This window comes from Diospyros lotus, chromosome 12 (genome assembly GCF_014633365.1).
Source record: "Diospyros lotus cultivar Yz01 chromosome 12, ASM1463336v1, whole genome shotgun sequence".
In the NCBI taxonomy this organism is placed as follows: domain Eukaryota; kingdom Viridiplantae; phylum Streptophyta; class Magnoliopsida; order Ericales; family Ebenaceae; genus Diospyros; species Diospyros lotus.
The window spans coordinates 13,679,243-13,693,751 of record NC_068349.1 but is presented as its reverse complement, the minus strand read 5'-3'; the positions used below and the strand labels follow the sequence as shown (position 1 = coordinate 13,693,751).

The window sequence follows — 14,509 nt, the reverse complement described above, 5'->3', positions numbered from 1 at the left end:
GGGCTTGGATAGTTTATTCAGTGCAAGTGTGTCTTCATGTGCTAGATTATTTGGTTCCCATTCCCATTCCCATTGACATGTTGGCATGGCTAGATATTTTACCTTTTACTACCTGTTTCCGTTTCCTAGGGTTGAATGGTGTTTAGTTATGTGCTGCACCCAGTTACCAGGCATGATTGCTTGTTGCATGTCTAACTAGAAATGTTGGAGACCAATTATATCATTGGGCATGATTGCTTGTTGCATGTCTGATGGATATGCCTCAGTCATTCAGATGACCTCAGAAATATAGTTACAATATAATTGAAAAAGGGGAGAAAAAAAACACAGAAGAATTGACGATTACCATTTGCATTGCATATGAGAAGTTCTGCTTCAATAATATGTGACCCTCTATGTGTTGAAAATTGTGTAATCATAGACAAATCAATTGAGTGAGTGTTATGCTAGAGGTCAGACCATTGAGATTTTTCTTTATTTTTGGCTAGTAACCAAAAAAAAAATGTTTCTGGTATACGTTTTCTTTATTTTTATTTCTTTGTTACTTCCTTAACTTATGCTCTCTCCCGATGACTGGATTGATTTTTTTTTTTTTGTATTATGTTATTCCACAGGAAGCGAAGGGCATACATTAGAGGAAGCCAAGAGTATTAATCTCTCACTTAGTGCATTAGGGAAATGTATTAATGCATTGGCAGAGAATAGTGCGCATGTTCCAATACGTGATTCAAAGCTAACAAGGCTGCTTCGAGATTCATTTGGCGGTGAAGTGCTTATTCTCACATTATTTGATTTGGTTTCTGTTGAATTTGTCTGGAATATCTATGACATGATTGCTTCATTCAAATGTATGGACATCTAATCAAACTCAAATGTAAATTGGTGGAATCTGGTCAAAGTTGACTTTGTAACCATTTAATCACTGTTCCAGGTTCTCTCTGATTTATGCTCAGGGTGTTATCACCATAGATGATCTCATGCTTTTTCATGAGGGATATTTGTATTTAAATTTAATGTATTAGAAATGAAATATGTTTATTGAATTAAGACCTATTATGGGTTGTTGCGATGTGTTTCCTTACTGTGTTACATTTTAACAGGCACTGCAAGAACTTCACTAGTTGTTACAATTGGTCCCTCTCCACGCCATCGAGGAGAGACAGCAAGTACCATAATGTTTGGACAGAGGGTATGTTTTGACATCTTGTATTTTATGATCTTTATTATTGTGAGATTGGTTCCAGAGACATTTTTTTCCCCCTAGCAAGTAATCTTGATTGCTAGGACTCCTCTAGTTGCCATGGTCATTCCTTCTGTGCAGTTTACCTGCCGTTTCACTGTTCTGATTCTTGTTAATTGCAGTTTATTATATTAGTGAATAGTTTCCTGGAGTATCTTGCTGATACACCAACAATAATAAAGTTTTAATTTTCTGACGTGTGTGGGATGCTAAAACTTTATCCATTATAGGCTATGAAGGTGGAGAATATGCTGAAGATAAAGGAAGAGTTTGATTATAAGAGTCTGTCCAGAAGGCTAGACATACAGTTGGACAAACTCATTGCAGAGCATGAGAGGCAGCAAAAGAGGTTCCAGGATGAGATTGAAGGATTAACTACAGAAGCACAGAGACGTATTTCTGAGGCAGAGAGGAATTTTGCTGATGCTTTGGAGGTAAGTGCATGCATATCTGTCTACCAGTAAAGTGGGCATTAATCTTGTCAACATTGTGTTGTGATGATAGCTTTCCAAAAGCTGCACCTAACTATTTGAGATAGAGAGAAGAGAGGCATACACGAATATTTTGATCCCTTTTGGGGGAAGTTGTGATCCATAACTTAGACTCTTGGAGATTGAAAAGAGAGAAATGACAAATACAGATGGGACGAGTAACATTGTGGTTAGGGGCTGGGTTCCCCTTCTTCCCAACCCCGTGCCAATCACTGCAGGGTTAAGCTTTGAGGTCCCCAAACCACTGCATCCTCTACCAGAAGGTGTCCAAATCTTTCCTAATAGTGATGGTGGTTAAGGACCAGATTGTGGTTTTTAGTCATTCATATGTTGTTTCACTTGTGCTCTTTGCCTATTCTGAATTAACAATCTGATGGAGAGTAGGCTCTATTACCAATATTCAGTTTCTCTGAATTTTTTTAAATGCTGCTCAATCACCATCTCTTGGTTGTTCATATTGTAGAAGGAAAAATTGAAATATCAGAAAGACTATACTGAGTCTTTGAAGAAGCTTGAGGAGCAATGGTCAAAAGACCAACAAAACCATGCAGTTGGTAATACCAGAACTGAACCCAAGGATGATGGCCTCATCAAGAGAAATAGGGAAGAGGTATGAAATTTAGCATTTTGTGCACTATGATAGGTGGTGGTGTTACTAACATATATTTATTTTTCTTGCTGGTTTACTACTTCTGTGCACACGAGCTATGTTATTTTCATGAAACCATGATGTGTCAAGGGGATGAAAAATTCTTCCTTTTGGTGATTATGACTCCAATGGACTCTTCAAATTTCCCTTATCCTTCAAGTACCTTCATTCTTTTCGTCCTCCCATCCTCTTTTCTTTTACAAAAAATGAGGATTGGAACCAATCATAACTGACACCCCTGTGTGTCGTAGCATTTTTTATCTTTATTGGTACCGGGCAAACATTTTGCTGGAGTAATTTCTGGAGCACTATGCTATGGAAAATCACAAAAATGAGATGGATATGAAAACAGCTCCAGGATGAGTCAAAATCCCTAGTGGAGTTTATTTCTATTTGTCTGATGCCAATTTGAAGTTACTCATGGTTGTGAGTTATTGCCATCATCTATGGTATGGTGGCACTTGAATGATATCAAGTTAAGGGGATTTATTTGTAGATTCTGATGCTGTGGCTTCAGAAGTTTGTTGTTTTTAGACAAATTTCCACTTTCAGTGATGCCCTTTCCTCTTGATGAGGAATTTCTGGCAGCCTTTGTGTGGAATGTAGTCATCCAGTTGGCTTTTAAACCACTTTCACTGATGTTGAAGTTGCTCTCAACATGAAACTGATGGTTTGGGTTAAAGAACCATCTGCAGTCCTTAACAGAGGAATCATATGGTTGGTGAGACTGTACTACAAAAGTAATACTATTGTTGCTAAATCTCATCTGGAAAGGCATCAAAATCTGGGGACTTTTTCTTTTGCAATGGTTGATCTCAAGAAGCAACCATTCACTTTGCCAGTGAACATTATTGTTTGCATGAAACTTTATCTTGATCTAATCCATAATTCTAGAGAACTTGAAGTCACAAGTTATGTGCATGTTTAGGTCAACTTTCGTGAAGTTTCCATGTACTCTAGGTCTAAATCATTTCCTTAAATGATTTTTCAACAGTTCTTACTAGAACTTAATACCATGAGACTCATTTTTGTTTTTTAAGAAGACTTATACCTCATTAATCAGGTTCTGAAGCTTGTATCTCTGGAATTACTTGCTATATTATTGTTATCTTTCAATCCACATCTATATGGCCCAAAAAGATATATAAGAGTGCGTTTGATAGGGGTGGAAAATGAGGGTGAAATTCATTTTCCACCTAAATTCCAGAAAATTCCATCAAACAGTTTTTCAATTCCATGGAATTCGAATTCCATCTTAGTTCAAAAAGTGAAGATTTTCCTTGAAATCAAGGAATTGAAATTCCTAGGGGGTGGGGTGAGAATTAGAATTCCGCCCCACTTTCCACCCCCTAATCAAACACACCCTAAATACTTTTGGCTGGCCAAATCCTAGCTTGGGGTCATTCCTCCAAGAGGGTAGACTAATCACTGATTTGTATTACATTCATATTTTAATGACTGCCTGTCTTTTTTCTTTCTGTCTTCTTTTTCCTTTTGCTTTTTTGATAGGCATCACTTTCTTTGTGATTCACAGATTGTTGCTGCTGAGGAGGTTGCTGAGTTGAAAAGATTGCTTCAAGAAGAAACTGTTTTGAGAAAATCTGCAGAAGAGGAAGTTGGTAATCTTAGGAATCAACTAATACAATGGAAAATTTCGGAGGTATGCTTTTTATGCCTTTGTGAATGTCATATTTCTGCATCTTCCAGGTCCTTGTTTTTTGAATTCTTTTGACATAGTTGCTGACATAACTAAGAAAGAGTATTGGTGTCCTAGGAAGCAGGGAATTCTGAGATCTCAAAGCTTCACAAAATGCTCGAAGATGAGGTACATCAGAAACAGAAACTTGAACAAGAAATAGCTGTACTGCAAAGTCAACTGTTCCAACTAAGTTTTGAGGCTGATGAGGTATGCTGTCATACAATCCCTAACATTTTTGTCTGGATTTTGATATCATCAGTAGGTAGAAGGATTTATAACTGATATGCATTTGACTTAGAATGCTTAGTTTTTGAAGTTCATGTCCTTTTACATGCTATTGGGATTTCACTTCTGTCACAACCCAATCCCACATTAGTAGTTTATTGATTAGGTCTTGGGTATATTACTTGATCCCATGAACCCATTGTCAACTTTAGCTAGCACTTTGAGTGGGGACATGTGGTGTCATAAGTGATATCAGAGCCAATCCAAGACTATTTCAGAGTGGGTGGGCTAGGGCTAGGGCTAGGGCTAGGGCTAGGGCTAGGAAAGTTCTTTGAGAAAATGAGACGTGAGATTTTTGGCCTGGTGAGACTGCTAGGAATCAAGGAAGGGAGTTCGTTATGACCCAAGTCCACATTGTTAGTTCATTGAGAAGGTCTTGGGCATATCGCTTAGTCCCATGAACCCACAAGTCAATTTAAACTAGCATTTTTGGGCGAGGACCTGTTGTGTTACAATGTCATGAAACATACATGGTGTCAAGAAAGACCCCCTTTTCTCGAGTTCTCATATATTTTTCCCAACATTTTGAAGTCATGGTAGGTTTTTTCTTTCCTTTTTTTTTTTGTTTTGCTAATGAAATCAGTAGGTTTTTTCTCTTTTTCAAAATCCATTTCTATATCTGTAGAATGGTCTGGGTTTCAAATTAGCTTCTGTTATTCTGGAAGTACCCAACTTCAGTTGGAATAGTCCTTTTCTTTCTTTCCTTTCTTTTTTTCCCTGGTAACTGGCGTAATACTTATCTGCAACCTGATATGATAAATTACTTTCCTCCCAAGTCCAATTCTAGTTAAATTTATTTCCTCGTAGGAGATACTTTATACTTGTGAAAGTAATAGTACTTCATGAAGTGCTTTCTAAATATGTCCGTGTTTTAAGTCTTTTTTTTTTTTTGGTGCTTGGTTTCTGTATATTTCAGTATTAACATAAACTGTTCCTTTTGCCAAAACCTGCCAATCTCAAATCATTCTGTAGAAAATAAAAAAACTTCTATATCTTTGGGTAAGAGTAGCTCTCTTGAACTTGAATGCAAGTAGTTGACGTGAAAGAAGGGGTGAAAGGAACTTCTTGGTGGCAGGGGGATAGCATCCAAATAGCTTCCTATTGCATGATTATTCATGGCTTCTGTCTCATTCAAAATTTGAAAGGGCAGAAGTAACTAATCTCAATTTCATTCAAGCTTAACATTTTGGGACCCTATATTTACTACTATTTGGCTACATAGTTGATTGAGTAATATTTGAAATGCCTTATGGATGAATGTGAACAGCAAGTATACCTAAATTTCTACAAATATATTACAAGCAATGGTCCGAAGTCTCTGTCATTGATTGTCATGGTAACTGAATAGCCCTAAAGGACTGTAGTTATGGAATTTCCATGCCTTAAAGCTGAACACATAGATTTGGCATGCACGAGCATATGCCCATGTACCATACTTGAGTTTTGAATTTGAAACATCTTAAATTCTTTAGGCAAGAAGAAGACTTGATGGACGAGGAGGTGGTCAAGTTCCCAGTGGTTTGGAGTCGCTCGTTTCCCAAGTTGGGCATCCCCAGCTGAGAGATTCGGGCAATGGGGAGAAGGCCTCAATTGCAAAACTTTTTGAACAAGGTGAGGGACATGTCTCTACTTATGTCTAACTGTCCATCTGCTGTGCATGAAGTATAATTCATCAGACATTGTCTTGGTTCCCTTTCCTAACAAAATACCTTGTTCCAATAGTGGGATTGCAAAAGATCTTGTCATTGCTGGAAGCAGAAGATGCTGATGTCCAAATTCATGCTGTAAAAGTTGTGGCAAATCTAGCTGCTGAAGGTAATTTAATAGTTCATTCAAGTGCTTTTTCCCCCTCATTGTCCTTATGGCATATACTCTTTATATATTTTTATTGTTGTTACTTTTTTGCTTTATGTGAGCAAGAACACACCAAATGATTTGTTGACTTGCAACCTCCAAAAATCTGGATATGGGGACTCACCTTACATGTACCATGTATTTGCCAAAGAATATATGACATAAAAATACTTTAATTGAACAATTGTGATATGCATTATGTGTGAAAATGGTGCTCTTCCATATGCTCATGTTTCTCAATAGGATCTATGCTGTCCAGAGTAAGCATATTTCCAGCAATATAAAATTTTGTATGCATGGATGTTGTATTAGTGTTAGGCCCTTGTGTGTTGTATTATTATCAAATCTTCTTAAAACCTAGGATACCAGAATATGTATCTAAAAGTTGGATAAGGATGTTGTGAACACATCATGAATGGTTAATATAAGGGCTATTAACACCAAAGAGCCAAATCTTTTCGCGTTTTTGCGATTTTATCTAAAACTTTCAATTTTGGCAATAAAGACCGATTTGAGAAATTTGGTGTAATTTTATCCAATGGTCAAAATTGATTAGAAAGGAGTGTGGCTTTGCCGCATTTTGAGTGGCCCCACATTGATTGTTGTTGAAAAAAATTAAAAAAAAATCAAATTAAAACATTTAACTGGATAACCGTCGAGACCCATCCTTGCCTCTGAGAAGACGAAGGGGTCGATCGATTGAGAAGACAAAGGATGGATTTGGGAGAAGATCAGAAGCCATGGCAACAACGAACACCATCGGTGACGAGAAGACAAGCACGGCAAGCCAGAGCCCAAGGCGAGATGCAGATCGTTGGCCATGGCAGACATCGACTCTGGCCACGGTCGTGGTGAATCGCCGAGGCAAAAGCGGTCACGACAACCTATCACCACCACAACCATGGCGCATTCACGACGACCATCGTCGTCGACGGTCACTATGCGCTTGGATCGATCGACTGTCGGCCATGGGGAAGAAGATCCATGTGAAGTCGGCCATGGGGAAGACGCACGGTCGCGGCTATGGCGAAACTGACCGACCATCGGCCATTGGGAAGATGCAAGGTCGATTGATTGACCGTCGGCCATGGGGAAGAAGATCGATGTGAAGTCGGCCATGGGGAATAAGATCGATGTGACGTCAGCCATGGGGAAGATGCAAGGTCGCGGTTATGGCGAAACTGACCGACCATCGACCATGGGGAAGACGCAAGGTCGCAGCCATGACGATGAAGGATGTAGGAGAAGGGGGCAGCTGGCGGTAGAGGAAGAAGACGGCGGCTGTGCAGAGGCAAGGCAAACTGATAGAGAAGGAGAAAATGGATCTTGACCCAATTAATTTGACTTTCATTTTTTATTTTTTTTTCAACAACAATCAACATAAGGCCCACTCAAATTGCCAGGTGGCATGCCACTTGGGCAAAGCCACACTCCTCTCTAATCAATTTTGACCATTGGATAAAATTGCACCAAATTTCTCAAATCGGGTTTTTATTGTCAAAATTGAAAGTTTTGGATAAAATCCCAAAAAGGGGAAAAGGTTTGGCTTTTTGGTGTTAATAGCCCTTAATATAATGTTTGTTGCGTAATCTTGTAGAATAAAACAATATAATTTGTTTCAAAATATACTTTAAAATAAGTGAAATTTTGAAGGAAAGAGGAGAGATTCTATCTCTTATTCATGTTAAAAGGGGCATCTCTAGTACACAAGGCTCCTTGCTTCACAAAGGTTGTTTTCATATGCAGCTTTACCTTTCTTTGCAAAGAGATTTTTTCTTCAATTTGAACCAATCACCTTTAGTTACAAAGGAGCAACCTTGCCATTAAAGGTTAGATGGTTGTTAGTGTCGGATGTGAAAATTTTCTGTTTATTTCTAATATGAGTTTCTTTCCTTAAAATGTCATTAAAAATTAGAGGATCTAAGTGTCCAATATGGTTTTGAGAGTCATATGTACAACTCATATATGTACCCTTGTCATTTTGGTGGATGAGTCTGCAAAAGGGGAATAGAAGAGGCCACATGGCAAAGTTGAGGACATGCATTTGTATGCATGAAACAAAGATAGTTTTACAAAAATAAGCTTTTACATAGGTATGCTTTCTTTGGAGCCAACATAGTAATCAGATCCTCTATGTACAAAAATAGCAAAGGAGAAGGCCTCTTTCCAAGTCTCATGCAATTCACCAACTAGTGTACTGGTGAGCGTGATTTTATTAAGGCTGAAGGAGCTTGAAGGTTAAATAACAGTCCAAGAAGGACAATGGTTGACAGAGTGGAAAGGTATAAGATTGCCTTGTATTTAACGTGTTAAATATTACATGAACTCTTCATAAATTTGTTAGTGCCCCCATATTAGACACTTCAAACGTGGTTTAGGGAATTGGGTATATCTTTGTTCTAATTGGTTGGATATGCCCCTGTTGGCTATCTTTAACTAGAAAGAATTTACTGTAATTGTATATATGTTTAATAGCAAATGTGTCATGCTATTCTGTAAATTCTAATTACTGCATGAACATACCCAAACCCAACATCTGAAAACCATACTCCAGTCCATCTAATAGGCTAGGAATAGTCGTGATAGAAAAAATAGTACTGAAAATGAACCAGGGGTAACCTGTTTTTTTTCTTTCATTTGTCATAAATTTTATCTTCTTTAGTATGGTGGTACTTGTCTTGATGTTTGAGGTCTTGGTGCATGTGAAATAATTGATTGGATTTGTTTCAGTACATTTCCGTACTGGAATGATTACTTACTGTTGCCTAATTTGCAGAAACCAATCAAGAAAAGATTGTAGAAGCTGGAGGTCTTACCTCCTTGTTGATGCTTCTTAGAAGTTCTGAGGATGAGATAGTTCACAGAGTTGCAGCTGGTGCAATTGCAAATCTTGCAATGAATGGTAAATTTCATTTGTTTTCTGGTTTATAGAATATGCTAGAATTTTAAAGTAACTTGTTTCTAATTTTAGCATGTTGTACTTGGCTTGCAATTTATCCTTGGTAAACATCTATTTTCTCTCAACAGAAACGAACCAGGAGCTTATAATGGTTCAAGGGGGCATTAAATTGTTGTCAATGACAGCATCTAAAGCCGAGGATCCTCAAACCCTTCGCATGGTAGCTGGAGCCATAGCTAATCTTTGCGGCAATGGTAATCCCTGGTCTTTTTGAGCTCATTCAATTAAACAACTAAGTTCCTTTTATTTCCTGTCATTAGAAGGTTTTTGTTAGTTGGCATATGAAATTTATTGTTGGGACTGTCAATGTAATTTCTACTTGTTATGTCACAACTTAATTTTGTATTGGTACTTTATTGAGGTGGTCACAAATATATTACATAGTCTCACAAGTTCAAAAAGTTTTCAGAGAGTACTTTTGGTGTTTTAAATGGTATTTGAGCTCACCTTAGGCTCCTATTATTGTGTGGGTGTGAGCTAGAAGTGTGTTTGAGGATGACAAAAGATCATAGTTATATTTAGATGATATTTTTGGCTTGGCAAGGATACCAAAATTTAAAAGAGGGAAGTTTTTCATAACCCAATTTACATTGGATGGTGCATTGGGAAGGTCTTAGATATATCACATAGTATTGATCTAATAGATATCTTGAGCGAGTACGTTTGGATAATTTGTGTCCCAATTCCAAGCTGATCCATCCTGAAAGTCATGAGATTTTCTTGAAGATTTGATATACATATTTTTTTTGTTTGTAACTAATATAAAAGAGAAGAGAGAAGTAAGATCTTACAAGAAAGATTATGTAGAGAAAAGATGAGAGAGATTAAAAGATGGAAGAACGCAGTGGTCTGAATCTTGTCCCATCACTTACTAGGCTGAATTGGAACTATTGAATTCATTGCACCTAGTGGAGTTAGGGTTAGGCAATGGCTTAAACCTGCTAGATTCCATCCTCCTTTAGTTTCTCAGCAGGTAGAGGCTGTTGTGATCACATTCATATAGGGTGTCCAGCACTGAGGGAGGGAGCCCATAAAAAGAAGGCACTGAAGAAGACAAAGAGCAAAGTAGAGTAGGCATAAAATGTAAGGGATATCAGAGGGAGGGAGGGAGCCCATAAAAAGAAGGCATCAGAGAAGACAAAGAACAAAAGGCATAAGATGTAAGGGATAGAAGAATCACCAGTAGAGAATGGTGGAGAAGAGAGATGGACAAACCAAGACATATCATAGAAGAGGAGGGAGGAGGAAGGCTGTCTAAATATACATCAAAATGGGTTTTACATTGTTGTAACATATTATGGGCTATAAATAACATACAAATTAGTGAAAACCATCAAAACTAATCCTACCCATCATGGATACCTACATGGCAAATGAGTCAATTCCATTCATTAAATCTACTAAAAGGCATGAAAGAAATAAGATTAAAAAAATTACCAAAAGGATGCCTTAGTATTTTACCTAAAAAGTTGATAAACACATCTTGTTCCTTGTCTCACATCTTCTTACTTCATCAGTTCCCTTCTGAGCTTTCACTTTGGAGCATGCTACTTCTGAGTTTTATCTCATATTAATTATGAGTGGAAGAAATTACATGCCCATCAATTGGAGTACCGTGTGAAGTCAAGGATGTCCACAAAATGTAAGCAAATAATTAATGAGAAAGCAAATAGAAATCAATAGTATGTAGTAACCAGGAGAACTACTATGAGCTGTTTATTCACAAATACAGGGAAAGTAGCAGGAGAAAATCGCCATTCTCGGAGAAGATAAAAATATTCAAACCTGTGGAAGACAAGCAGTAATAGAGAAAAAGAACCCAAAAAGATAAGAAGTTGCAGCGGGGCTGAGAAAACTCCATAGAAGAAAATGAAGATGCAGAGATAAAAAGTTGCAGTGGTGCTGAGAACACTCTGTAGAGGGAGATGAAGGAAAAACTCAGGGGAATGATATTGAGGAAGAATAGGAAGAAAGAAACATGGGAGTGAGCTAAGACTTAAGAGAGCAAATTTGTTCCAAGTTATATGTAATGTACTTTTATACACCTTGAAAAATCTAAAAATTTGATAATAACACTAAGGCCTACTTTTATTACATTGCGGAATGAGATAGGATTGCCTAAATCTCTAGTCCATCCAAATGATAACCTAGGAGCTAAATTCGATTAATTAAGCCTCATAAGAGTACTAATCAAACCATAGTGCAAAGTGGCTCTTTCCGCAACTCAATTTTTAATGATTATAAGCCTACTTTTATTACATTGCAGAATCAGTTTTGTTGTTTAAATAGGATTTAGTACATGAACTGGTAATCTTTGATATATTGTCTGGCTTATTGACTAAAATATTCGGTTGCTGTGGGGTCTTTGACTGGCATTTACTGTGACTGACAACAATTAAGTTGCAACTTTTAGATAAGTTACAAGCCAAGCTGAGAGGTGAAGGTGGTATCAAGGCCTTGCTAGGAATGGTGAGATGCAGGCATCCTGATGTTCTTGCTCAAGTTGCCCGTGGGATTGCAAACTTTGCAAAATGTGAATCTAGGGCTTCTAATCAAGGTAGGCTGAGAGAGGGGATCTCTTGGAACCCCTTGCTTTTATGACCTTTACCTCAAAACAAATGTTGCTCTATTGGTCTTATGATATGAAGTGGCCTCTTTTTAGTTATTTACTGTTGAGTTTAAACTCCTAATTTGGGTGTCTCCTGTTGGCAAATTTTGCTCATTTCAGCAAATTCAAGAATTATATGCTTTAAACTATCGATCCTCTTGTTGCTACAGGTACTAGAAGTGGAAAGTCCTTTCTGATTGAAGATGGTGCACTCCCATGGATTGTACAAAATGCCAACAATGAAGCCTCCCCAATCAGGCGCCATATCGAGCTTGCACTCTGCCATTTAGCACAGCACGGTGAGTTTACTCATCTAATTGCGTCTCAAACCTGAATATTCCCTCCCGTCGATGGTGTCTGAACCGGCTTTAAATTTACCAAATTTCAGAGGCAAATGCGAAGGATATGATTAGTGGAGGCGCCTTGTGGGAGATTGTTCGCATCTCACAAGACTGTTTACGACAGGACATAAGGGCTCTTGCTCGGAGGACTCTGAATTCGAGCCCGGCTTTCCAGGCTGAGTTAAAACGGCTCAGGATAGATTATGGATGATGATAAGGCGTGCAACAAGTAGCAGAAGAGTGAGTAATACGAACATAACTCATTACACTAGGTTGATTTGACATTGTCTTCTTTGGGGAAACGGTTAGAGAGTTCTCATCTCTCAAGTTTTTTTGCCAAATAGTGGGGTGGGCTTGGATTTCTTTAATCCTGCTCCTAGTGTTTGCAGAACCCATGATTCTCACAAATTTTCTGATGGTGTTATTGTAATTAGGCTTGCTGCTCGCGTGTGGTCTTCTCATGTTTAGCTTCTGCTAATGTATAAATTTGATTTGATATGTAGATGACAATGACAGAATGAAATGCAAAATTCTCGTCCTTCAATCTTCTGCTGGCAAGATTTTTTTGGTCTCAGGAACTATTTATCATACATGAATTGCTATGCTAATGCATGAATTGATAGATCTCTTTTTCTATTCACAAATTCTAAGTTGTTTCATAAGCAACATAAATGTTGTCTCATGTATAATTGTCAATCGCATGGGAAAAAGATTTTATTTTTCTTTGAATTCTCTTTCAATTTAGGCATGGCATGGGCGGATGCGTCTATTTTTTGCTTTTTATATCATATCATGCCATTTATAAAGTTGTATTATATATAATATAAAATTATGTTCAGATAAAAATATAAGGATCACCTTTTTTCACTATTCAAATTGTAAAATTTCAAGAAAAAGGAGATCGAAGAGGAGAAAACAGAAAATCTTTTCTTCTATTCATATCTCCACTTGTTTGGGTATTTGTACAGAGCTATGTTGTAACAACTTTCACCACTTGCAAAGTTGTTAACTTACAAGACAAATTGATAGAAACAAATATACCAAACTTAACAAAACTGATTTTGCAAAACTAATTCTGCCTACTGCTTTTACAGACACCCCCCTCCCCCTCCCTCCTCAAGTTGGAGGCTGGTGGTTCTACCAATCTCAACTTGGAGATGATGGAATGATGATGAGAAGATCCCAACGACTTAGTAAAGATGTCTGCAAGTTGAGTAGCCGATGAAACATGCAAAAGATGAATAAATCCCTTCTTTCAGTGTTTCATGGACAAGATGACGATCAATATCCAAATGTTTTGTACGTTCATAGAAGACTGGATTCGTGGCAATGTGAATAGCTGCTTGGCTATTGCAATGAAGAGGAATCAGAAGAGAAATTGAGATCTGGAATGTTTGCAGCAAATAGGGAATCCACAGTAACTCACATACTGTGGTTGCCCTACTTCAATATTCTGCTTCGGCAGAGGATCATGAAACAGTGGATTGCTTTTTCATTTTCCAGGATATCAAGGCAGAACCAAAGAAGATATAGTAATCTGTGAGAGATTTTCAAGAAAAGGAACAAGATGCCTAATCGGCATCACAAAATGCTGTAAGAGCTAGAGTAGAATCGGTGTTATAGAGCAATCAATTGGCTTAAATGCTAAACAATGAAAGTAAGATTGACATACAATAGACATAAATTAAGATTGAAGTGGGGCTGGCGAGGAGATGACATAAATTGGCTTAAATCTAAACAACATAGCTAATATTAGGGCAAGTAAGATTGACATACAATAGACAACCAATAAGCCTTTGATACTGCTCAAGATCAGACAAAGACTCTCCTTGATCAAGCGCAAGGTGTAAACCTTTAGGAAGAGGAAAGGATGAGCACTTGGCATCTTCCAAACCTGCAGCCATGACCACATCTAAGATAAATTTGTGCTAACTTAAAACGGTGCTAGAATGAGAACGAGCAATCTCTAACCCCAAAAAATACTTTGCAAATCCCAGGTCTTTGATCATGAACTTACGATCAAGAGCTGTCTTAACCTGTCATATATGTTGGATTTGTACAAGAGAGAAGTACATAATCCACATATACCAATAACTCAATGAAATCACCATCATGGCCTTTGGTGAATAAACAGTGATCATGAGGAGATTGAATGAATCCCAAATCAATAAGAAAGGAGATGAATTCAATATTCCATTGGTGAGAAGCCTGTTTGAGAAGACAAACCTGTCTGGGAGCTACTTTAGTGTATCATTCAAGAGGCTGCGTATAAACTTCCTCATCAATATAACCATGGAGGAAAGCATTATTGACATCTAACTGATAGATCGCCCAAGATTTGATATTGGCCACTACAATAAACAGTCTAATTGTAACCAATTTA

At 37.7% G+C, this 14,509-nt stretch overlaps 1 protein-coding gene across 3 annotated transcripts in view; it reads left to right on the top strand.

The window, feature by feature from the left end:
• Positions 1 to 13,744, top strand: part of LOC127814107 (kinesin-like protein KIN-UB) — a 28,670-nt gene extending 14,926 nt beyond the window's left edge. The window contains exons 7-20 of one of the 3 annotated variants that reach the window (XM_052355370.1): positions 615 to 764; positions 1,101 to 1,189; positions 1,471 to 1,674; positions 2,195 to 2,341; positions 3,915 to 4,040; positions 4,155 to 4,286; positions 5,837 to 5,975; positions 6,087 to 6,179; positions 8,995 to 9,120; positions 9,246 to 9,371; positions 11,591 to 11,734; positions 11,956 to 12,084; positions 12,174 to 12,366; positions 13,221 to 13,744. In XM_052355370.1, the coding sequence (XP_052211330.1) occupies positions 615 to 764; positions 1,101 to 1,189; positions 1,471 to 1,674; positions 2,195 to 2,341; positions 3,915 to 4,040; positions 4,155 to 4,286; positions 5,837 to 5,975; positions 6,087 to 6,179; positions 8,995 to 9,120; positions 9,246 to 9,371; positions 11,591 to 11,734; positions 11,956 to 12,084; positions 12,174 to 12,337 (1,769 nt within the window). In that variant the 3' untranslated portion in view covers positions 12,338 to 12,366; positions 13,221 to 13,744. Of the gene's footprint in view, positions 1 to 614; positions 765 to 1,100; positions 1,190 to 1,470; positions 1,675 to 2,194; positions 2,342 to 3,914; positions 4,041 to 4,154; positions 4,287 to 5,836; positions 5,976 to 6,086; positions 6,180 to 8,994; positions 9,121 to 9,245; positions 9,372 to 11,590; positions 11,735 to 11,955; positions 12,085 to 12,173; positions 12,671 to 13,220 lie in introns of those variants that run through there. The other 2 variants (XM_052355371.1, XM_052355369.1) reach the window with 2 other exon arrangements.
• The last annotated feature ends 765 nt before the right edge of the window (positions 13,745 to 14,509 follow it).